The 25462-nt window shown below is 47.1% G+C and overlaps 1 protein-coding gene across 2 annotated transcripts in view; it reads left to right on the forward strand.

The window, feature by feature from the left end:
- The first annotated feature begins 356 nt into the window (after positions 1–356).
- LOC134483571 (disks large homolog 5-like) overlaps positions 357–25462 on the forward strand; it is a 46720-nt gene continuing 21614 nt past the window's right edge. The window contains exons 1-2 of one of the 2 annotated variants that reach the window (XM_063278809.1): positions 357–523; positions 1554–1713. In XM_063278809.1, coding sequence (XP_063134879.1) covers positions 397–523; positions 1554–1713 — 287 coding nt within the window. In that variant the 5' untranslated portion in view covers positions 357–396. Of the gene's footprint in view, positions 524–1553; positions 2316–25462 lie in introns of those variants that run through there. The other variant, XM_063278810.1, reaches the window with a different exon arrangement.

The raw sequence follows: 25462 nt of genomic DNA on the forward strand, positions 1-25462 counted from the left end.
TGACTTATGATCCTGTCTTCCTTGCCCATGGCCCTTCTCCTTGATGCATGCCATCCTTCCTCCCTGTGACTCATGGGGACACCAAGCCTGAGGATGTCAGGAAGAAGTTTACTTACTTCACTGGGTTGGAGGCTGTTAGGTTCCAGCATCAGCAGGAGATGCTCAGTAGCTCTGCCCCAGGAAAGTCTCCTGGAAAGGGCACCTCTGCGTACGCTCAGTACAGGGAGAACATTACCAGGGAGGCAAAGTCTGCTCCCCATGACATCTGCTGTCCCTTCTTGGACATTCTATTGTCTCCTAGAGAGTTCTGGCATCCTCTGTGATGTCACCAGTGTTGTAGTGACAACCAGTGCCCTAGTTTCTCTCAGTCTGAGTCTGGCGGTTACAAGCTAAGACATGTTTTCCCGTCTTCGCAAGCGTTTTGGGAGGGGGAACGTCGATTCTGGAGAGACTAGAGTGAAGGAGTCTGGCCTTTCGTCTCAAAGTAATGATGGACAAAGACAGCACTTCTGGGGTATGTGGAGTAAGTTCTGGGCAGTGTATTTTGAGCTTCCTGCCAGGGTGGCTGCAGGCTTACGCTGACCTTTCTAGCAATGGGCCACAGCAACTGGAGCATCTGAAAAGGAATTGAATTTCCATGAATATCACAATTCCTGAAAGTCAAGGATTTCAGAACTTTAGTTTCCCCATCCCCACTGGGAGGATATGGTAAGGCCAATGCTATTATACTGTGAACTTCTGGTCTTTACTTTTCAGTTCATTTGTTATGTTACATTGATATAATAACACCATCAGTAGTCATGGAGGGTCCACCTTTTCTGACTTTAGACAGGGCTGCAATGTATTTCACTATCATTGCTTCTTTAAATACAGTGGGTATCTGACAGTAGTAACAGGGAGAGATTGTGCTCCAGGCAATAACCTTATGTTCTTAGACCTTCTCTGATTTCTTCTAACTGGCAGGGTCATCGTTTGCTTTATATATTAGAGGTTGTATGTTACAAAATTTTTTCTACAATACCAAATCTATTTTGAACGTGTAGACCAAGATTCAGCCTGTAACCTATTCACACTTCTGGGGCATTTGGTATTTCACATAGGGACACTGATAAGTCTGTTGAATATATCCTCCCCGGAAATGTGTTTTAAATCCAAAGTTGTTGGCTTATAGTATCAGGGTAGGGCATCTGAGTGTCTCCAATCACTCAAGTTTTGTGGATGGTGAATTTATCATCTGAGTTCTGAAGCCACAGGAGTGAGGGTCCTGAAACCAAGCTCTACCCTGTTCAGCTGATAATAATCCTGGAGAAGCCATCTCCGTGGTACATGTAAGCACGTGATGTCCGGCATAGGGAACACCTGGCTGCTTACGTCTCTTGGTCTCTATAGAGTAGTGGGAGAACTGAGATCCCCTGAGGAGGTCTCTTAAGCATAGACCAATCGCCTAGCAGTGACACTGGGTTCCAGGCTTGTTCTGTTTAGGCCTCACTGTGGTCTATGTACACTCTATGCATTCTCCCCATGCAGGTTCACTTGTGTTCTTCTACCTACAGATGCTGGGAGAGAAACATCTTCCCCTGAAACTGCTCTAAGCGAGAAGCAGGCCAAGAAGGAAAAGGAGAGGCTGATTAAAGAGCTGCAGCTCATTACCGAGGAGAGAAATGACCTGAGAGATCGCCTGAGGTTCCTGACAGAGAGATCCATGAAGAACAGGTATGAATCGCTCCAAATGCTCTTGTTTCATTCCTGGGTCTGCAAGGTCACCTTCATCTTATTCTATTAAGGTTTTGGGTTCTAGAAAGCTGTGCCTCCCTAACCACCCTGTGCTAAACCTCACCTCCCATATAGAGGAGATTCAGAACCTGACCCTGAGGATTGAGATGGAAATTGGACTCATCTGCTTCCATTTATTTAAAAGCAGAACTTGTGGTCTGAATGAAGAATTCAGGGATAAAGTCAGGGAGAGTGAGTTCCAAGTGTGCATTTGCAAAGCCCTTGACAGCTGGTGGCTTTGCAAGATTGTAATTACAGTGAGTTTATGGTGAGTCTCTGTACTTGCTAGGCAGGGGACTGAGTGCTGGAAGATCCAGGCAGCAGCCTGGGGTAATGTAGGACCCACCCTGAGTTCATATATTCCTAAATGCCGATGTTCATTGTATTCTATCATTTGGGGCCAGGCCACACTTCAGGCCAAATCCATATTATGAAGACCTGGAGAGAATGGAGGAGGCGGTCATGTCAATTCTGCACAACTTAGAGATGGAGAACACTGAGGTCCATGAGAACAACCATAAGCTGAAGAAGGAGATTACCTTCTCTAGGTAAGTCCTGGTCAGAAAGGCTATCACTTGTGGAATGGGATTTCTGACTTTCTTTGTTCTGGATTGGACGGTCTTCAGCTCTGGTTCTATCTCTTGTGCTATTTACCCATCAGTGTTCCAGGGTCATTAGGACTCAGTTTTCAGTTCCATAAAAGACTGTTCCTCATCCCAGGGTTGTCTAGGCATCTTCAGAAGGCTCTAGAGAGAACAGCAGTGATTGAAGTCAGCAGAAGGTTATTAGGCTGCCCTGGACCTATGGTGTCACACCAGGTTTTACAAAACTCAGTGCGTGGTTAGCCACATGGTTAGCATGACCTTCTCTTGGTTCTACTGACCTCTTTGAGGGTGTTGGCCCAGTACTAATTGATGTTGGCCCCATACATTGGGCTTTCATGGATAGTTGTAGATCCATGTTCTTTCTCAGAGATGTGGACACTAATTGGTGTCAGGCCAAGCAAACAATTTATTCTTCCCCGAATTAACTCTTTATGGTTTGTGCAGCAGCCTTATATGTATCAAGATGCATTTTATTAAGTCTTCATGGGTATGAGGGACCTGGTAGAGTTAGTGGGACTTGGGAGTACGAATGGGAGAAAGGGCCAGCATGATCTTACTATGCATACTGTATTTCCAGAAACCTGCTCAGCCAGCTCCTGATGGAGAACACATGTAGGAAGAAGTTGGTCCCACTGAAGCAGGAGAGCAAGGAGGTACATCTTGATTGTGCACTGAACCAGAAATATTTGGTTGACTTCAACAAGAAAGATAAAGACCAGCAACGGCCAGAACCAGCATTAACAGGTAGGGACGAGCAGATATGTTAGCTTAACAATATCTGATAAAATTTGCCAATTTGATACATCTTTGCTCCTCTTACCACCTTTCTAATTCACACTCACAACCAGCCAACCACCTCATGTAATGGAATTGTTCATTGCTCTGCCTATGCACAAGTATTCTGGGAAGTTAACCACTTTTCAGAAACTGAATTATTGTGCAAGCATATTTTGCTGCTCTTTTTGAAGCTGCAGTCTAGAAATGGTGACAGATGAATAACATGTCTTATTATTGCACATGCACATGATAGATTGGATGCTCTGTAGAGTTTTGAACAATCTCTTGGTTCTTTGACAAATGACACTCTGTGGTCATGTGACCTCCTCTGTAGAAAGCACCTTTGGGATAAGTACCAAGTGCAAATGTCAAATTAGTACTTGTCATTGGCTTTAACCTTGGTGACATATGGACATCTCCTTTCTTCCTGCAACCCAATGAGGTTCCTTCCATTGCCCTGTTCTTGGTTTGCACTGGTATAAGTCTGGGTCCCATATTGGCAGCCCACATTACTGTGAGGCTCTGTGGGGATTTTGCCCTGCCCACAGAGTTAGCAACAATGATATCAGTTAAAAGCTCCATGTCGACTGTCCAATAGACCTGAGGTGGTAGAAGGCAGCATTCTGAGAGCTGGCTTGCATTTCCCCACCAAATCAGTGTCTTAAAAACTGCCTTCCTCTCCCAGGTCTCAGAAAGTGCAAGAGAGCTGGAATTGGACACACACCAGTAAGAGAGCTTCCTGAAGAATAAGTTGCTTTCTCAGGTGTCCCTGATGACCAACATCCTGAATGGTAACAACATTTTTTGGATGAGTATTCTTCCTCAGAGTTAATTTGTCATTTCTTAGAGACCCTAAATTTATATACCACTAAGCCAGCCTGACTGATTGAAGTCTTACTTTCTTCTCAGAAAACAGCACTTGAGAGACAACTTGGGGGACCGCCTTTCATTATGTGTGCTAGAGGAGAAACAGCAATACGTCTGTGCTTCTAAATGTTCGATAAGAATATGCTTTTAGAAATATTTTTGTTATGATTTTAATTGAAGTTTTCTTTTTGTTGTTTCATATTTATATGTTCTTGTTACTATTTTTACTTTCAAATATTTTTAAATATTTTTATTCATTTTAATCCTGTTTTGTTGTAATAATGTATTTGTTATGAATAAAAATTGAATTCTATCTATTGACTCTTAAGACCATCATTCTTACGCAAGGGTTCTGTCCCCTCCTGTGGACTTAGAACTGACAGCTAGAGAAGGATCTCTGCATGTTCCATGGATACTGGGCTAGTAAGTGAATTCAAAGTCACCAAGGGGTACCCAGTGTGATAGTGTCTTTTGTGTGGAGAATGTGGCTGTGTCTCCGACACACACTTTATGATGTAATCACTGACATGCTTTACCGAATTGTTAGGGTCCATGTGGTTCTTCTGAGAGAGCAGCAGATGCTCTACCCTGTGAGTCATCACCACAGCTCCTGCAGGTGGCTTCTGTTATTCCACATGAGGTGCTGTATTAGGTGGACAGGATCACCTCCAATTAAATAGAGAGATCTCAGGAGATGTGTGTTCACAGGGAACTTACTGAGCTGTGCGTGTTCAACGTGTTAGGTTGCCAGGCATCCCTACAGGGCTCTGGTGTCCCCACTGCTCATTGTGGGTCAGGATCATCCTTCAGCATCACTCAGTGTCCATATTAGAGCAGATCTTTCACCTAATATCAATGATGACCATATGTATTATACACATCTGATAAAATACAGAATAGAAACTAGCTTCTTGTAGGCCAGATCGGCATAATCAGTTTTTTGATTGTTAGCAAGAAAATTATTTTAATCTAAGCAGTTTAGGGAGGAACCTCCAGAGCATCCATAGTGAATGTAGCCTGCAGCTGTGAACAGAGGTTTCTGTTGGAGAGCAGGCCTGTGCAAGCCCAGAACTAGGTGGGACAGTTCAAGCTACCCTTTTTCCATGGCCAAACTGGGATCGTATTGAGAATGTATTTTTTCCAGGTGACTGATTTCCAATTTGTGGAATTGAACTAACTTACTGAGAGTGGAGGTGACTCAGAGAGTTAAAGTACAGAAGGACCAATCCAGTATGTCCACAAAAGCTTGCTGTCACCCCAGGGCTTTTAAAAGCTCAGCAGCTAGAGAAGCAATGTAGTATTTGGTTACTGTCATGCTTAGGTCTAGTCATTCATTATAAGCTGACCATGACACAAAAAGAGTCATCTGTGTCAAAATAGAAGCTAGTTGTAACTAGATTCACCCCACACTATCACATCACCACCGTATTTGAGGTTCTCAGTTACTATCTAAGAACCTGGAAGAGGCCTGGGTCTTGCTACACAAACTCATAATTTATGTCTTCAGGACACTGTGTGCTTTGTTCTGTTGATGCTACCATTGGCATACAATACCTTGGATACTTTGTGCTGACATCTGTGACATGAGACAATAGTTCATGTCATCCTATCCTGAATAAAATGTACTTAGAGTACAGTGTAGTGGGAGGGGCCTTCTTTTCCTATGAGATAGCAAAACATTTCCAGTCTTCAGTCAAGTCTGACAGCCATTGTCCAGTGCCTGTCTTGAGATGTCCACATTTTCAGCTGAGAGTCTTCATCGAGGCTGCTCTGTAATTTTGTAGAAGATTAATAGGTTCCAGCCCTAGGATTTAATTCAGTGTGACTGCACTTGCCGAACATGCTCAAAGCCCTGTGTTTCACCCTAGCCCTCTGTGCTTTAGAGAAAGAAAATAAAGAACCACATTGCACTTGAAGTTTCTCCTCCAACAGAAGGAGAGCCTGCATAGGGCCTTTAAGTAACTCTAAGCCCCAGCTTCCCCACAGCTCCCTCCATCAATTCCATTATTGGTGTGTTTTCACTACTACTCACTTTCTTCTGTGTGCAAAGAATGTGCACCATGTCAGTAAAGTGTGTGTGTGTGTGTGTGTGTGTGTGTGTGTGTGTGTGTAGTCCCTAGTGAAATGTGTCGAGGTGCATGCAGACTCATGCTACTACTGTCCCATGGTACCTTGCAGGGAACCCTGAAATGGTGTGCTACTTTAATACAGTCTAACCCGGGTGTGCATGGTTTCTGTAAGGTCACCACTACAGAGAGCAGGAAAAGCTTCAGTAGTCACATGGATGTGATCAATCAGTGTTAGTCATGCCCTTCCAGCATGGTAGACTGCAGGTTGTCTGTCCCCATCACTTTGCTCTCTTGTGCCCAAACAATGCTAAGGTCAGGGCCGTTGAGCCGTGAGGCAGAGGCTCACCACCCTCAGTGCTGCCTAAGACCCCTAAGACTGTCTCTTTCGGGTGTGTGCGTGCTGGACACTCATGGATCCTGAGATCTCCGCAGCTGAGGTGAAACAGTACCGGAGCCATTGCAATGAGGGCACACATTTGGTTGTGGAGCTGGGCCACTCTTTGACTTTTGGTGAGTGGAGAGACAACTGTTGGCTGAGCCTTTGGTGAACCGGATGGCCCCTGGCCACGTCAGCAGTCAGCAGTATCAAAGCTGAGCAACCAGTGTTTTATGTTCCATTTTGTCATCGCTGGTCAGTGTTCTGATGCCACAGCACATGGCTGGCCTCAGTCTCCCCATGTGGCCACAATCCCAAATTGATATGGCCTCCACTTCCCAAGTGCCACTGGGATTTCTGTAGAACCCCTAAGGCAGCAGCAAGCAGGAGCTCCTGGCTATTCCCTCCTTGCTCTCTGGATCTGCAAGTCGTTCTGTGTACATATGGCTATGTCCTCATAAACCCTTGATGCCATGATACCTTAATAAACACTTGAATCATGCCCTGATGGCCAGTTTTCAACTGCTACCTGACACCATCTATAATCGCCTGGGAAATGAGGGACAGTCTGGATCAGACTGGCCTTTGAGCATGACTATGCGTGACTGTCTTCGTTGCTGTGGGAGATGCCAGGCAACCTCTTTTCTGATCCTAGAGTCCCTATACCCAGCCACTTGTCCCCTCTACAGCCAGACCCTACTTCTGCTCCTAGGCACTGTCTTGGACTTCCTTCCCTCAGGTGGCTTCTCTCCTTTGGTTGCTACAGAAAACTGTTATGAGGACAGGAACAGGGAGTTAAGAGTTCAAAGCCATCTTCCCATTGATGTTCTTTCTCAGAGGTCAGTGGGACACTTAAAGAGTTTTGTGTATACATTTTATTAAGCAAGGGACAATCATGCATCAGACACAGGAAACTAACAGCACATCTACCGGACCTCCTTCAACACCCGGGCATCTCTTCTGGCCTGTGCTTCTGTGTGCTGAAACCTGGGGACCAACTTCCTGTGGTGTTTCCCAGGATGACTGTGCACATTACTACACTGGCGTAAATCCTCAAAACTCACAAACAGCAACGGGACCGCCCGCCACAGGAACGGTTCTCCATCAACAGATACCACAGACCAGCAAGCAGAAGCATGGGCGGGTGGTGCTGTGGTTCACACACTTCTCTTTCCTCACTAGGGCAGGTGACCCGCTGAAGAAAACAAGGAGGCAGCAGGATGGAAGAGGTAAACTACAACCCAGTCCTTGCATTAAACACCCAAGCACATTTAGACTAGAGGAGAGAAGTTTGCCAAGAATGAGGGCCACTTTGGGCATCCATCATCAATAGCCCTGGCTGTCTAGGCCAGCATCAGATCCAGCAGTCTCCAGGCAGGTGTCAGCCAGGCCCTCAAGGGCACTAAGAGCATTAACCATGAAAAATAGAACAAGATCTCTGCCTCTTGCCTGCCTGACAGCCAAGCATGTGTATGCCCTGGCTATGCTCACGCTGGGACCCCTGCTAGATATTAAGATATAGAGACCTGATAGTTGATTAGGACCCTGTTCGAAAATGAAGATACCGGATATTTCCCTCTGGCATCCATATGTGCATGCATGGTTGTACAAGCTGGTAGAATCTCTCTCTCTCTCTCTCTCTCTCTCTCTCTCTCTCTCACACACACACACACACACACACACACACACACACACACACGCACACATTCAAAGTTTTGAAGCACAGCAGAAGAATCTCTGGGACTCTAAGCCTGACCAGCCTCATCTGTGAGCCACAGCTTCTGTGTGAGAGCTCCTTTGTGTGAGAGGGGTAGGGTGACTGAGGAAGGTTGCTGGTGTCCATCCCTGGCCTGCATGTGCATGCATACAGAGACATGGACACATGCACATGCTGAGTACCCCTCATCCAATCCTGAAATCTGAAAACACTGAATTTCAAATCCAGGCATTCTCCTAATCTACACCTTCCCTCAGGAATTGGAGATGAGGCCTTGCAAGAATCCTCAACCAGTGAGACTGGCCCAGACCTTCTGAGATCCATTCTGCCCCAGGAGAACACAGCAGGTGGTATCAGGACAACACAGACACTCAAGACTCCAGCCTGACACAGGGACCGCCTGCTGGGTTAGGAGAAGACTCAGCATCAGGTTCCTGAAGGAAAACATCACCTCTGAACACATGGGGTCGCTGTGGCTATGCCTTCAAGGCATCTTCAGCAGCAGCTTAAATGGACTAGGGATGACTATGGGAATCTGCCTGCAGGGTGATGTGGGAATCCTTTTGCTAAGGCTTGATCACTAGATGTTGCCACAGAAACCCTTGAACTCTTCTTGGAGTACAGTCCAGGCAGAGGCTGAACACAAAACATTCTGATTATGAACAGAGCTTAACAGATAATCCGGAACCTGAAGGCCACAGGCCCAAAGGTCTGCACTGCAGGGGTGAGGCATCACCGCAGGGATGACCACACAGTGCAGGGGTGAGGTGTCACTTCAGGGATGACCACACACTGCAGGGGTGAGGCATCACTGCAGGGATGACCACACACTGCAGGGGTGAGGTGTCACTTCAGGAATGACTACACACTGCAGGGGTGAGATGTCACTGCAGGGATGACCACACACTGCAGGGGTGAGGTGTCACTTCAGGGATGACCACACACTGCAGGGGTGAGGTGTCACTTCAGGGATGACCACACACTGCAGGGGTGAGGTGTCACTGCGGGGATGACCACACAGTGCAGGGGTGAGGTGTCACTGCGGGGATGTCACACACTGCAGGGGTGAGGTGTCACTGCAGGGATGACCACACACTGCAGGGGTGAGGTGTCACTTCAGGGATGACCACACACTGCAGGGGTGAGGCATCACTGCAGGGATGACCACACAGTGCAGGGGTGAGGCGTCACTTCAGGGATGACCACACACTGCAGGGGTAAGGAGTCACTGCAGGGATGACCACACACTGCAGGGGTGAGGAGTCACTGCAGGGATGACCACACACTGCAGGGGTGAGGAGTCACTGCAGGGATGACCACACACTGCAGGTGTGAGGTGTCACTTCAGGGATGACCACACACTGCAGGGGTGAGATGTCACTGCAGGGATGACCACACACTGCAGGGGTGAGGTGTCACTTCAGGGATGACCACACACTACAGGGGTGAGGTGTCACTGCAGGGATGACCACATACTGCAAGGGTGAGTTGTCACTGCAGGGATGACCACACACTGCAGGGGTGAGGTGTCACTGCGGGGATGACCACACACTGCAGGGGTGAGGTGTCACTGCAGGGATGACCACACACTGCAGGGGTAAGGTGTCACTGCGGGGATGACCACACTGCAGGGGTGAGGTGTCCCTGCAGGGATGACCAGGAAGCTGACTGAGCTCCTCAGGGCTCTCCCTGTCCTGAAAGTGCTTCCTTCTAGGTGAGCACTGCAGCTTTCAGGGAGCTGGAGGCCTGTGTGGGCAGCAGTAGAAACTGCTAGCCTTGTTATTCACAGCTGAAACTATCACACAGGGCATTCCAGAAGTGAACACCACCAAAGTGGGGCCTTTCACAGCATTCTGGGTAGGATGGCACAAAGCCCCATGACAATTTCGCCTGCGATCCATACCAAATGTCTGCTGTCAGTGCCTGTCTCTTAGGAGCCACCTGGATGATCCAGAGGATGGTCCTAAAGAAAAGGCTTGGCAAAATTGAGGTCTCCAAAGCCAGAGGAGCAGTGAGGAGGTGCAGGGGCCATAGACCATGGAGACTGATATATGCTGATGTTAGACTACCCAGACTCATCCCTGTGTCCAAGTCTGGATGTCACAGAGGCACCTGGCAAAGTTCCCAACAGTGTCCTTCAGGATTCAGCTGTCTCCCTACTTGCCCTCCACCTAACCCACTTCCTGTGGTTCTGGGAGTCAAGGACTTCATCACCTTTTTCGTTTTCTTGTCATATTGCAGGTACTGTGACTCGACCACTCTTCCTCCTGCAGGAGACACATCATTTGTCACAGACAGGACTGCTGCACCAGGAAGACCCAGAGCATAACCAGGACGCTACAATGAAAACATGACTGGCCCTTCATGCTGAATGACAGGAAAAGCACCCAGCCTTCTCTTTGTTGCAGACTGGATTCCTCAGCCTTCCTGTTATAAACAGGGCACTAGTACCCTTCACAGGATACTTAGTGTTTATAAGACATTTATAGAATTCATCTTGTATATAGGCCATTGGGCTAGGAGCCAGCATCAAGGCATCAAGTAGGAGGAAATACAGAAACATTCTAGGAAGGGACAGCCAGGGGCCAGTGGGATGGCTCAGTGATTGAGGACCAGAGTTCAGATCCCAGCACCCACATGGATGTTCACAGTCATCTGTAGAATCAGATCTAGGGGGTCCCATGACCTCCCCAGCTCCCAAGCAGCTACATGTGTGCGTCTTAGACACTTCTCACTCACCGTTTAACAACCTAAGCCACAAAACATCCCACACCTTCTTGGATGGGCCCATCCCTGGGGGAGTCTTCTGTGTTCTGGGCTTCAACTCTAGGAAGGCTTGGCCTTGTTTTATAGGATGTCTTATTACTTGTATCAGCAGAGAGAGAAAAAAAAGATCCAGTCCTGGAACCCTAGAGGACACTGCCATGATGTCACTGCTGTGCTGGAATAGGCTTAGTGATATCTCCATGATCCATCCGAGTCACCTAGAGCTCAGGGAATGATGGAAAAGTCCATGTGAGTTCGCCCAGCCCTTGCAACCATGAGAAAGCTTGGAAAACACAGGGCACATGTGGTGTTTGATCCTGGGTCAGTTCAACCCTCTTGAGCCTGCAGCTAAGACAAACAGATACACTGGCCTGAGTGCACAGGCCAGATCTCAGAACCTGTTTGCCAACCATGGAACACTCTGGATTCCTCCTCTCAGCTGGACCTTGATCTGCTACACCTCATCCACCCAAGCTTCTCAAGAAATGAAGCTACCAGGTTAATACAACCACAAACTGAAGGCAGCAAGAGCCTTCACCCGCCCAGTGGCAATGAGGTCAGTCCATAGGTCTCCTGTCCCTGCACCCTCAGTACCTGTGAGAGCCATGCCCACCTATTCCCTTCCGAGGTGAGGACAATTATACCCACAACCTTGCTTTCAACAAATCCTGCCTTGGCCACTGGTGGGACCCTCATGAGATGCAGCAATCTGATGCAGGCCTCCTCAGACACTTTGGCTTCCTTTCTGGCTGCTGGAGCTTGGGCCCTCTGGTCTGGCCTAATGTAGGATCAGCAACATCCAACTCTGTCGGGCCTCAGCCATCCCACCTTGGGGGCCCTGCTTCACTCCTAGGTGCATTCTTTTCCCACATCTCTCCAGTCTCTCCCTCATCCCTAATTCCCCTCGCCTCTCAGGCCCAGCCCTTCAGTCTCTGATGGAGACTGTCCTGGAAGGACAGGAGCCCCTACCCTGAGATACTCTCCCACCCCTTGCTGCTGGGCTCTGACAACTCTGCCCTTGGGCTGACTCATCTCTACAGGCACAGCCTGCTGCTCCCCTGCCCCTGCAACCCACTTCCTAGCTCTGCTTCACACAAACACTCTAAGATCTCTACACTGGATTCCTGTTCTATTTTGCTCCCCCTCTCTCCTCCAGAAGTTCTGCTGCTCTCTCTCACCACAGCAGGACCCACCAAGACACTGCTCCTGACCCCAGCAGCCACCAGCAGCCCAGGTCATGGGGCTACTAACAGCTTTGGCCCAGGACTCAGGGCTCCTTCCTTCTTCAGTATCGAGACCAGGCTGAGACCATCTGGCCTGCTGCTGGGTCCTTGAAACCCTCAGTCTCACAGCCTCTGGGCACTCTGAGCCCTAGTCCTTATGGCTAACAAGTAGCTGCCCAGTCAAGCAACATGGGCCTCACTGGCTTCCTGGTGTGCCATGATGCTTTCCCTGCATGGCCGGGGATGACTGCATGCTAGGATTATGTCTGGAACTAGACCTGCAGGTAACACCTGATGGGTTGACCAGGCTGTCCTCCTACTCCTGTTCTCAGGAGATTCTCCTGACTAAGCCTCCCAAGTGCTGGGATGAGAAGTATGTGCCACCATGCCAGCTAGGGGTCTTCAGGTGTGATGAAAGACTGGGATCTGTGGTCCTGGTTACTTCCAACAGTGGGGACACCAGTGTTCTGAACATTCTGTCATCTAGGACTTATATTCCATGTACTTCACACGAACACTGGGAGACTTCTGCACTGGTTACCTGTTCTCTTTGAAACCTGTCTTCAGGTATCTGACAGTGGGAGTCTCCATGAAGTTTTTGTCACCCTGAGGATGTGGATATATTAATAAGCTCAGGCAGCATGCAAACACAGCAGAGGTTACAAACAAGACTACCAGGCTGGGGCCACTAAGTGATAGAGTGCTCCTTTGGCATGGTGAGGGCCCAAGTTCTCTTGCAACCAACATCTGCTGGGGATGTAGCTCAGTGATTAGGCACTTGCCTAGCGTATGTGAGGTCCTGGGCTCCATCCCTAGGACTAAACCCTCATCCCCTACCCTGAACTCACCAGGTCCAGGCATCACTGTCAATCCTGAGGGCTTGAGTTTGATCCTTAGGCCCTCTCTGATACAAAAAGAGAAAAAACTCCCTTGATTTGTGTTTGACCCCCACATGTGTCATGCCCGCCCCACTTCAAGTGTATAATTAAGGAAAGCATGAGTAAGTGGTTGAGAGGCACTCACTGCCCTTGCAGGAGACCCCAGTTTGCTTCTCAGCACAAACTGCATGTGACTCAGCAGGTCTCAGGGTAGAACTGGATATGTGACCCTGTGCTAAAGCACTGTCCTGAGTGGGGACTGCAGCTTCTGAAGAGGAATGCAGGCCTGGCCTCCAGACCTCCACCTTCCAGGCCTGTCTTGAGAGCCTGATGCCCTGGCCAAAGAGACTCCATCTCTCCAGAGGAGCACTGCACTCAAATGACACCTCATTGATGAAAACTATCAGTCCCCAAAGGCATGCCACTGAGCAGAGATAGCCTCAGTCATGCACCTCTGCCCATCCCCAGTTCCTCGTGTCAATAACTCAACCTTTCATGAAGTAGATGGCAATGCTTGAGGGAGGATGATCAGTAGTTTACTGGCCAGTCTGGGCTCTATGAGATACTCTCCCTGAAATCAGAGCCAGCAGGAAATTCAGCTTGAAAGCTCTTTGTAGCCGAGCTCAAGGACCTGGTTCAGAGCCTGGGACCCCACACGGTAGGATAAAGTGACTCCCATGGCTTTTCCTCCACCTTCAACACTCATGCTTTGGCATGCACACCCCTACAAGGAGATCAATATACATGGGATAAAAAATTAAACAGAAACATTAATGAAGACAATGCAGACACTTTTTAAAGGATCCCGGGAGCCCTCACTTTGTACTGTCCTTTCCTTTGCCTTGGGAACAGCACCTGCACCAGAGACTGGAGACTTCCTGCAAAAGAGAGAGGAGAGATGCACTGTTCATTCAGCCGGGGAGCTGTGCAAAGACCACAGCCACCCGCCTTTTCCTGACAGTGGGAGCTGGGCCCAAGTGTGGGCTGCTCCTACTAGAGGAACCACAGGAAGAGGACCACCTTCCTCAAACCTTCCTGGAAGTCAGAGCACTGGCTATGGACTTCCCTCAATCCTCAGATGACACAATTTCAGCAATGGCTCAGAGCATCTTAGGACAGAGAGGGACCAGAGCTTCCCCCCAAAGCAAGATCCCTGTCTTATCTGACAGGTATGAGGGCTTAGGGATGGGACAGAGGATGTGACAAGGTTACATGTAGCACAGGGCTAGGTTAATAAGGCAATCAAAGAGGAAAGAAACCTGGAAGATTCCTCATGTGTTCTTTTTGCTCTATTCGTAGGGATGAGGGGCAGTGTGGGGTAGAGGACTAGGACACAGCATAGCCTTCTCTGCTCATGGTGAGCTTTCTAGGCTGCCTGGTCACTGTGACCAGCATCTTTTCAACTGTGCCATTCTACTACCAAGGCTGACACAACTGATGCACCATGTAGCAATAGGACTTTACTGACTTAGGGACATTTGGAATCTCACAATGATCATGTGTCACAGAAGAGTTTTTTTTTTTTTTAAAGAAAAGGATTTAAAAAAAAACTATTTATTTTGTCCATATGAGTGAGTACACTGTCCCTGTTTTCAGACACAACAGTAGAGGGTAGAAGATGAGATTAGAAATGGTTATAAGACACAGTGTGGTTGCTGGGAATTGAACTCAGATCCTCTGGAAGAGCCGTCAGTGGTCTTAACCACTGAGCCATCTCTCCAGCCCCAGTATATTGTATTTTCAATATTGTTTGTTTTATTTCTTTTCTCACGTATGTCTGTATGGCGTTTCTGTGAGTACAGGTGCTCATGTGCTTGTGTAAAAGTCAGGGACAACCTGAGCACAGGTCCTCACCTTCTACCTCTCGTCCATGGCTGTGTATGCTAGGCTAGCCCTTCCCCCTAATCCTAGAGACTGTCCACTTTAGGCTCCTGTCTCCCTGTGGGAAGGGCTGGATGACAGACTCTACTGCATCCAGGTTCATGTGGCTTCTAGGGACCTAAACTGTTGTTGGGCTCGTTCAGATGAAAATAAACACCATTTCACAGCCCTGGCTGGGCCAGGCAGCGCACAGGTCTTTGCTGCTCTTGCAGAAGACTTGAGTTCAGTCTCCAGCACCAGGGTCAGGTGGCTCACAACCACCTGAGACTCCAGGTCCAGGGACTTCCAAGCTCTTCTGGGTAAAGCTACATGGCAAAAGCAGGGCTGGGAGCTGGAGGCTTCTAGTGTTGGCTTCTCCCTGCAGTAGGGGGCAAATCATGGGCATGTGAGGTAACATGGAACCCTGTAATTCTACAAAGTGCAGAAGATCCTGATGTCCCTCATGGTGCCCCAGAGCCTGCTCACCACACATGGAGGCTTCAGTAACATGGCCTTGTCCTGACCTGTGTGCACTCTGCATCCTCACTCTCTACCCCCTGCTTTTCGGCGTTGGAAGTCTCAGGTGTAGGAGGCGCCTACCATAGGCCTCTTCTCTCAGCATTTCAGCATTTTACATTTTATGTAGTTTGTGGTCTTCCTGTGCCATGATATGCACATGGAGAGCAGAGGACACAATGTGGACTCAGTTCTCTGCTTTCATCCATGATCAAACTGAGGCCATGAGGCTGGGTGGCAGAGCCTTTACCTGCTGATCTGTACCCACTTGACCTTCACCACGCATCCTTTGCTGTACACAGATATATCAGCCTGTGACTCTCATCCTCCAGTCTCTTATGAAGCAAACCCCATAGGTGTGGAGCTCTCACAGTTAGCCAGGGCTAAAGGGGAAGGCAGCAAGCCCTTTAGGAACTCTAGAAAAATGTCTATACTGGGACTAAACTCGTGCTGCCATGTAGGGCTACATTTTTCCTTTAAAACAGAAGGATGTGTGGTGGTTGTGGCACAGGCCTTTGATCCTAACACTTGGGAGGCAGAGGCAGACAGGTCTCTGTGAATTCTAGGCCAGCTCCCTCTACAGAGCTAGTTCCAGGTCAGCTACACAAAAGAAACCCTGTTTCCAAGAGTAAAACAAAGAAAGATAAAGAAAGAAAGAAAGAAAGAAAGAAAGAAAGAAAGAAAGAAAGAAAGAAAGAAGGAAAGAAAGAAAGAATTTATATTTTGTATACAATGAGATGCCTGCCTGTCTATGCCTGAAACATCATGTTAACTATAACTCTTGTCACATCTGCATTAATTCAAATACTGAAGGCCAAATGGTTAAATCTTAATGACAATACAATGGGGGGGGGTGCTGAAGAGATGGGTGGTTTAGTGGCTAAGAGCAGAAGACCAGGGTTCAGTTCCCAGTGCCCACATGGTGGCTCCTATTAGCCTGTAATTGCAGTTCAATGGAATCGTTCTGGACTTCATGGGCACCAGACATACCACATGGTGCACAAGCATTTATTAGGTGAAACACTCAGGCCCATAAAAATAAGTAAATAAAATATATGGTTAACAGACACTGTGATTCAGGAAGTTCTTAGTGACTTTGGTTATCATTTCTCTCTCCTGGAGACCTGTCTTCCTCATGCTCAGCCTCCCTGGCTTCTAGGACATTTCTTAGCTCTGTGGAGCATGAAGTACTCAACACCATAAGCCAAGCATTGCAAAGCCATCTGCACCTTCATTGCTACACCTTCACCATGGCTGTGTCTAAAGGGAGAGACTTGGATCCCACAGATGTAAGGCCAAACCTGTTGGGCTATGTGAGCCCAGCCACCCAATAGTCAGATCTTCTCCTGTCCTTGGCTATGGCATGAGGCTCTTAAGACAAATTAATCTGAAGGATCTCAACAGCTATGTTGTTAGACCTCTCATTGCTCTGCCCGACCTACAAGCTCCTTTACTGGCTCAAATTCACACCGGAACTCCTCTCCTGCCTCAGCCACCATCAGCTCTTCTATTCCTCTCCACCTGTGCTCTGAATAATCCACACTAAGGTGGACGTTAACCTCTCCATGGACCTCCAGACGTATGCTTGTGATTACTCTTCATTGGCTGTTTTGTATGGGTAGGTGGGTTCTTCTAGTCTCATGCAGAACACTGCTCACACATTTTGGATCTTACGACACCCTCTTGATTGAGAATTCTGACCAATGACTGACTGGGCCTTCCATGCCTGAAGTCACCCTCTGTCTCCCAGTCCAAGATGAGAATCCCCACCCTAACCCCATGGTGTCCAGTTTCATCTCAGAAGCTAGGCCCTGCACTAGCCAATATCATTTGGATCTTCGTCTCTAATTCTCTGTTCAATCGTTCCTCTCTTCTTTAAAACAAATTCATTTTGTTGTTTATTTTTTGAGACAGGGTTTCTCTGTTTGGCCCTGACTATTCTGACATGCTCTCTGTAGATCAGACTTGTCAGGAAACCATATATCTGCCTGCCTCGGCCTCTTAAGCACTGGGATTACTGGATTGTGCCAGCATGTTTAATTAAAAATTAATTAGTGGCAGTGCATGTTGGCACATGCCTTTAATTCCATGCTTTGGGAGGTAGAGGCATTGTGAGTTCCAGGACAGCCAGGGCTATAAATTAACACCTTGTCTCAAAGAAAACAAGCCAAAAATGAAACAAAAATGTTGCAATATGGTCTTAGGTATGTAACTGAGTCTGTTCTTGAACTCTGAATCCTCCCACTTTTACTCAGGTGCTAATCAGCAGGCTTCTGTCTTGACTTTCACTGAGCACTCAGGGCTGCCAGGACTGTTACCTCTCCCAGTGTAACTCCTGACTCTCTCATCAGCATCATCACAAAACTCCTGCTAAGAATTAAGGAAACCTGAATTCTAAGGAACAGTCGGAGCTCCAGTATTTCCAAAGCTCACTCTAATACAGATGGATCTTATGCTACAGTAAAATGGTCACAGCTGGAGGTCTTAATTCCAGGACTTGGGACAGAGGGGTTGAAGGATCTTGAATTCAGGGTTATTTTTATGTTACATTGTTGCTCAAAGCGAGTTGGGCTGCTACAAGATACCCTGTCTCAAAACTATACCAAACACACCTAAAATGAAACAGAGGAGTTTGAGTGGGCACAGATGGGAAAGCTCGGAACTTTATGGCTAAGCCACCTGCTGCCAGCACCAACGTCCATGCACAGCCCCAATTCTGAGCTGTGTCTGGGACCCCACTTAGGAGCATGCACCAAAGTAGCTCAGATCCAGGGCTTTTGGTCTAAGAGGAATTCAGGCAGTCACACTTTGGATGCCAGTTCTCCAGCTCAACTGCCTGTCAGCCCAGGATCTGGTCTTAGTCATGGCTTGGCATCCCTAAATTCCTCCCAGCTGTGCTCTGAACTCACCCTGTGCCCCGTTCTGATGAATCTGCCATTCTCCATGGGAGTAGCCTCAAGAAGTCCCTCACATCTGAAGCACCACTCTGAGTGCACTGAATACTGCAGGGGAGGGGCGTGGCCAGCAGAGCACCCACCCCTTTCAGCTGTAGAACATTTAGCTCTAGAGTGAGCACTGCTGTGCATTGTGGAACTTAAGCAGTATCCCAGCCTTGGCCTGGGAAGAGCCGTTGACACCCACACTTTATGGGGTGACATTGTCTCCTGAGAATAGAGTCAGGTCAGGAGCAGCAACTGATGTTCACGAGAGACAAACTTTCTTCACCACCTGCCCATGCTGGCCCTAGGATCTGGGCTTTTTGGGTGACATGAGTGCTGAGCTCCCTAGGTAGATGGGTTTTCAGGGGTAAGGTGGTTATTGTCACCAAAGGTATCCACAAGGATAAGTCATACTGTACTAATTCCCATATTAGATCCCTTCTCACGGGTCACAGAGGCCGTGCGGGGTCCTAAATGTGGACCCAGGTTCCTGCGCACTTTTGAGGAGACTGGTCAGGGCGCAGGCTTCAGGACATTTTGTTTGAATTATTTTGGGGGATTTTATTTTTACTGTTGGGGACAAACCTAGGGCTGCCATGTGCTGGGAAAAGGCTTTGCCACAGCTGTAGATCATCCCTAATTATAAACTCCTAAATTCTCCCAATCCTGGAACTTTCTAGGTCCCTCACATGATGCAACCTTTGGGGGATTCCTCACATAGAATCATGGGGTGGATTGCATCCCAAAGAGAGAAATGTTCCCCAGTGTCTGCCTGTGGCTGTGGTGATGAGAGTGCTGACCAGTGGATGGCAGGGCCCATGTGAAACCCTTTTGGTTTCCACTTGAGTGGAATCTTCACCATGCTTTTTTTTTTTTTCTTGAAACACAGGTTGGCCTGGAACTTACAGTCTTCCATCACTCTGACTCAGTTTCCCATGACTGGGATCACAGGCTTAAATTACTATGCCCATCTTTCTTTTCTTGTATTTATAAATCTTCTAAAAGCCAGAAGGATCTAGAATTTAAAATTTTGCGGTCCAAGGCATTTCCAACAGGGGATTCTTGACCTAGGAGTGTCCAGACCAGTGTTTATTGTGTGGGTACTTCATTCCCATAACAGCTTATGCTTGACAAAGAGTTCCAAGGTGTGATGTCACTGGGCATCAGGCGGTGTCCCAAATAGCAGCATCGACTCAGGTTGTAATTTAGGATGGAGAAACTTACTAGGACCCTGGTAATCCTAGCACCCTGGGGCCTCACATGTCCTTAGTCTGATCTAGTGATGAATCAACTGCTCTTGAGGGTGGATTGGAATTCTAGTCACTGTGAGGCAGGAGCATTAGTATCCTACAGCCACTCTGGGCTCCATAGGAAGACCCTGTTTCAATAGTAAAAGGGGTCACCTGCGAGTTCTTACTGTCTTCCCTGAGGCCTTCCTGCTGGAGTTAGAATAGCTGTCTCACCAAGTTGAAGTAGAGGGCAGAATGTTGGTGCATTGTATAATGAGGACTAGTGACAGATAGTCTATGGAAATTCTAGAAAGATCTACAGGTATGTATGTCCTGTGCATGGGAATTGCTGGCTTCCCTGTGTCCTTTGCCTTTAATTTGCAGTCCATGGGGCACCTGGGAATGTCCCAAAACCAGGCTGCACACAGGGCTTGTCCCATGATTCTCACTTGCACCCAGTGCCTGCCTGATTGTCATAAGTCTGAAAGAGCCACTGTATGCTCTCCTGACACCTGCAGAGAGCACTATATGAGACCCTACCATCCCCACACTGCCCATCAGGGTCTACAATGTCCCTCTATGGCACTGAGATGGTCTAAGCTGCTTCCCGCCTATATGCTGCATCAGAATCTGACCATTCCTAATTTCCTCCTCTCACACCCACACTAGAAGCCCTGTACCCACACTAGCCCCAGCTGGCCTGTTGCCTACTGACATCTCATGGACTCTGCCCCAATCCCCTGCCCCGCCCTGCCCTGCCCTGCCCCGCCCCGCCCCGCCCTAATGCCCTGCCCCAATGCCCTGCTGTGCCCTGCCCCAAACCCCTGCCCTGCCCCAGTGCCCTACACTGCCCTGCCCCAATCCCCTGCCCAGCCCTGCCCTGTCCTTACTCAGCTGACATTGTGGACATCTCAAGACAGTCACTGGACAATGGCTGACACACTTGTCTGGAGACTGGAAATGTTTCTCGATCTTGGAGAGGAAAGAAGGACCCTCCAACTACACTGAACTCTAAGGAAGTTTATACAGGTGAGGGATGACAGGGACTGTTTTGTCTCATGTCACACATGACAGTAGAAAATATCCTAGGTATTGGGTGCCGCTGTTAGCATTAACAGAACAAAACACATAGTGTTGGGAAGGATAATAAATTATGAGTAGGATTAGAAAACCCCACGCCTCTTCCAGGTCCTAAGAGGGCAAAAACTACCACCAAATATAGCATTAATGTGATAGGTTGGTTAAATCTAGTTACTAGATTCTAGTGTGATACCTATGACCCTTTTTGTGTCATGGTCAGCTTATAATGACTAGAGGACCTAAGCTTGAGAGTCACCAATGCCTTTCCCTTGCTTCTCCAGCTGCTGAGCATTGAAAAGCCCTAATGGGACAGCATCTGTTTGCAGACATACTGGATTATTCTTCTTCACTTTATCTCTCTGAGTCACCTCCACTCACAGTAAGTCAGTTTAATTCCATAAATTGGAAATGAGTCACGTGGAACATATACTTTCTCAATACAATCACAGATTTCCATGTAAAAGGTGAAACATGAACTGTCCCACCTAAGCTCTGGGCTTGCACAGACGTACTCTGCAAAAGAAACATGTGGTCACAGCTGCAGTCTGCATTCACTATGGATGCTCTTGAGGTCCTCCCTAAGCTGCATAGATTGAGATAATTATCTTGCTTTCTATCAAAAGAATTCATTATGCCAAGTTGGCCTGTAGAAGGAGGCTAGTCTCTTCTGTATTTCATCAGATGTGCTTAATATATATAATCATCGATAGTAAGTGAAAGATCTTTTTGGAATTGAAACTGAGTGATGCTGGAGGATGATTCTGAATGCACAATGAGCAGTGGAGGCACCAGAGCCCAGTATGGATGCCTAGCAGCCTACCACATTGAGCAGGCACCGCTCAACCACCTGTACATACACATCTCCTGAGATCTCTCTCCTTAATTGAAGGTGATCGTGTCCATCTAGTATAGCACATGCCCTGGAAGGACAAAAGCTACCTACAGGAGCTGTGGTGATGACTCCCAGGTTAGAGCATCTGCTGCTCTCTCAGAAGAGCCACATGGTCCCTAACAATCATCTACAATGGGGAATGCTATTCCCTCTTTTGGATCATGAGGGAAATGCACTGACGAGTGCATACATACATCCATACATTTGAAAAAAAATCCATTGAGTTAAATGATAAAAATAAATATAATCAGCAACAATAAAAAACACAGCATATGAATGATCAAGTGAAACAGCACCTATAAAAACCTATTTCCCAAAATGACGTTGATGGTCATTATCTTTGTGGTTTAATACTGATGCTGTATTGTAAGAAAAACTGAGGCACATGGTTCTCGATTAGGATTATTCTATATTCCTTTGTGAAAATTGTCATTTTTTCTGCAGCTCTACAGGCATGAGTGTGTGTTACTCAATATCTGGTGCACACAGTCAATAAGGAATGGGTGTTGTAGACTGATATAGACTAGGATGAGCAGAAGACATGACAGCATGGATACAGTATGTCAGTGATTACATCATAAAGTGTGTGTCCATAAAAAAAGTCACATTATCCACACAAAAGACACTATCACCCTGTGTACCCCTTGGTGTCTTTGAATTCACTGGACAATGTAAAGATCCATATCTAGCTCTCAGTTCTAAGTCTACAGGAGGGGAAAGGACCCTTGAATAAGATTGTCTTAAGAGTCAAGAGTTACAAATCAATTTTTATTCATAAGGAATACAATTTACAAAAAACAGGCATAAAATGAACAACTAAAATGGTATAAAAATGTAAAACAGTAACAAGAATATATAACTATGAAATAACAAAAAGAAAACTTCAATGAAAATCATAACCAAAAACACTTCTTAACAGCATTTTCTTAACAAACATTTAGAAACACAGTTGTAGTGCTTTTTCTCCTCTAGGAGGTGAGATGTCAAGGTACTCCCCTCAGTTGTCTCTCAAATGGTGTTGTCGGTATGAGAAAGGAGAAAGACCTCAATGAGATAGGCTGGCATATGGATACATAAATTTAGGGTCTCTATACATTGAGGAAATTATCTGAGAAGAAGAATATTCCCCCAAAATGTCTTTGACTGTGAGGATTGTCGTCACAGGGAACTCCTGAGAGAGAAACTCATTCCTCAGGGGGCGGTCTTCCTGGGATCCGTCCTATGCCATGTCTCCTGCAGTTCCTGAGACCTGGGAGGAGAAGGCAGCCATTAAGACACTGATTTGGTGGGGCCTGCATACCAGCTGTCAAGTTGCTGCCTTCTGTCCCCTCAGCTGCATTGGACAGACAGCACTGATCTTTTCACTGAAATCATTGCTGATATCTCTGCAGGCTGGGGAACATCACCAGCAACCCTCACAGTACTGTGGGAGAACAAGCTTCTCCTCAGACTCTACCAGTGCAAACCAAGAATGGGGAAATGGGGAGAGACCTAATTGGGGTGCAGGAAGAAAGGAGAAGGCCACATGATACCCAGATCGAAGCCAATGACCAGGACTCATTTGCCATTTGCACTTGGTTCTTATCCCTACAAGGTGCTTCCAACCATCACATGACCCCTGTATGACCTTTGTCACACGACCAAGAACTCGTTCAAATCTCTTCATAGCATCCAATCTGTGATAGGGAGATGCAGTCATGTGATATGTTATTCCTCTGTCACCATTTCTGGACTGCAGTTTCAAAAAGGGCAGAGAAGTATAATTGCCAATAATTCAGTTTCTGAAGAGTGGTTAACTTCCCAGAATACTTGTGCATAGACAGAGCAATGAATAACTCTATCACATAAGGTGGGTGACTGACTGGGTGTGGGGAGATTAGAAAGGTGATAGGGGAAGCAAAGATGTATCCAATAGGCAAATGGTATCAGACATTGTTAATCTGACTCAGCTGCTCGTTCCTACCAAATTTTGCTGGGTCTGGAGGTTGCTGGTCTTCTCCTGTTCGTCTTCATCATTCGGGTTCAAATCAAACAAATATCGCTGTACCTCCTTGCTCTCCTGCTTCAATGTGACCAACTTCTTCTTCATACATGCCTGGTCCATCAGGAGCCGGCTGTGCAGGTTCCTGGAAACACACTCTGCATAGTAAGATCCTGAAGCCTCTTCCTCCCATTCCAACTGCCAAATCCCACAAAGTCCACCAGGACCCAGATACCCATAAAGACTTCATAGAATACATCTCCATACATGTAAGGCTGCTGCACAAACAGCAAACGGCCAATCCAGGGAAGAATAAATTGTTTCTGTGACCCAAGCACCAATAAGAGTCCATGTCTGTCCAAAAGAACAAGGGATCTACAACTATCCATGAAAGCCCAATGCATCGGGGGAACATCAATTAGTAGGCGGCAAATAACCACAAGAGGACAGTAGAACCAAGGGAAGGTCATGCAAACCATGTGGTCCACACATCAAGCTTTGTTAAACCTGGTATGACCCCAGAGCCACAGGTTGGCCTAATAACACTCTGATGCCTGAATCAGTGTAGTTCTATGCAGAGCCTTCTAAAGATGCATAGACACTGTGGTGATAACTGACAGTCTCTTATGGAACTGAAACTGAGTCCAAAAGACCCACGGCACAGTGATATTTAAACAGCAGAAGAGATGGGCCCAGAGCTGCAGACCCTCCGGTCCAGAACAAAGAGAGGCAGACATGGCCATTCCACAAGTGATGGGCCCTTCTGACCAGTACTTACCGATAGAAGTTAATCTCCTTCTTGAGCTCCTGAAATTTCTCTCGATGTTCAATGTTCTTTGTGTCTAAGTTGTGCAGTAATGACATGACCTCTTTCTCCTTTATCTTCAAGTTTTCATAAAATGGATTTGGCCTGAAGTAGGGGCTGGCCCCAGGAAGATAGAACCCAATGAACATCGAGGTTTAGGATTATATGAACTCAGGCTGTGCCCTGTACTACCCCAGCCCTGGAAGGACACTTTTTGAATTCTACATATTTGGATCTTCTTCAGCTTCAGAAACTTGGAATTGTGTGCCCAGGACCACAGAAGCTAAGCACCCAGATAAAGGGTTCCCTGGCTCACTTTTTTCCATCAGGAGGGCTGGATCTGCATTCAAACCTGTTATGCTGTCAAGAGCCTAGGCCACAGCTCTTACGCTAACACACACACACACACACACACACACACACACACACACACACACACGCACATCCAGAAACCTCTGATTTCATTTTTCCTGTTTTGACAAGTGGAATGCTACAAGCTGAATAACTAATATTCTAGAGGCAGACAGTACACATAATTCTGGAGTTGAGACCAGATATTGCCACAAACTTATAATCTGCCCAAGGCATACAAATGTATAGACAAATGTGACCACACAGGCAAAGAACTGTACTGTTGAAAGTGGGGCTTCCAAAATAAAGTACTTACACCTCCATGAAACTATTATACAGGTATATCCTGAGGTCAAAAAACAGACCCCTAAATTCCAAGTGTGCAGGGACATAGAAACATATAAAAGTTGTGCATATGCATGCAGACTTGTGCACACACAGACACACAAACTGGGACACACCCACAAGAAAAGAAAAGTAAACAGACTCAGAGAATGAGAAAGAGAGACAAATATGGAAAGAGCACAATGGGAATCAGTAGAAATGTAAGCACCATTACTGTCTCAGTGTTTAAGGCACACAGACAAGAAGGAACAGGCCTGAGCCTCAGGCCTTCTTTTTTTTTTAATTTTTTTTTTGTTCTTTTTTTCGGACCTGGGGACCGAACCCAGGGCCTTGCGCTTCCTAGGCAAGCGCTCTACCACTGAGCTAAATCCCCAACCCCGCCTCAGGCCTTCTAGTTAAGCATGGAGATGAAC

Source organism: Rattus norvegicus, chromosome 19 (assembly GCF_036323735.1).
Source record: "Rattus norvegicus strain BN/NHsdMcwi chromosome 19, GRCr8, whole genome shotgun sequence".
Taxonomy (NCBI): domain Eukaryota; kingdom Metazoa; phylum Chordata; class Mammalia; order Rodentia; family Muridae; genus Rattus; species Rattus norvegicus.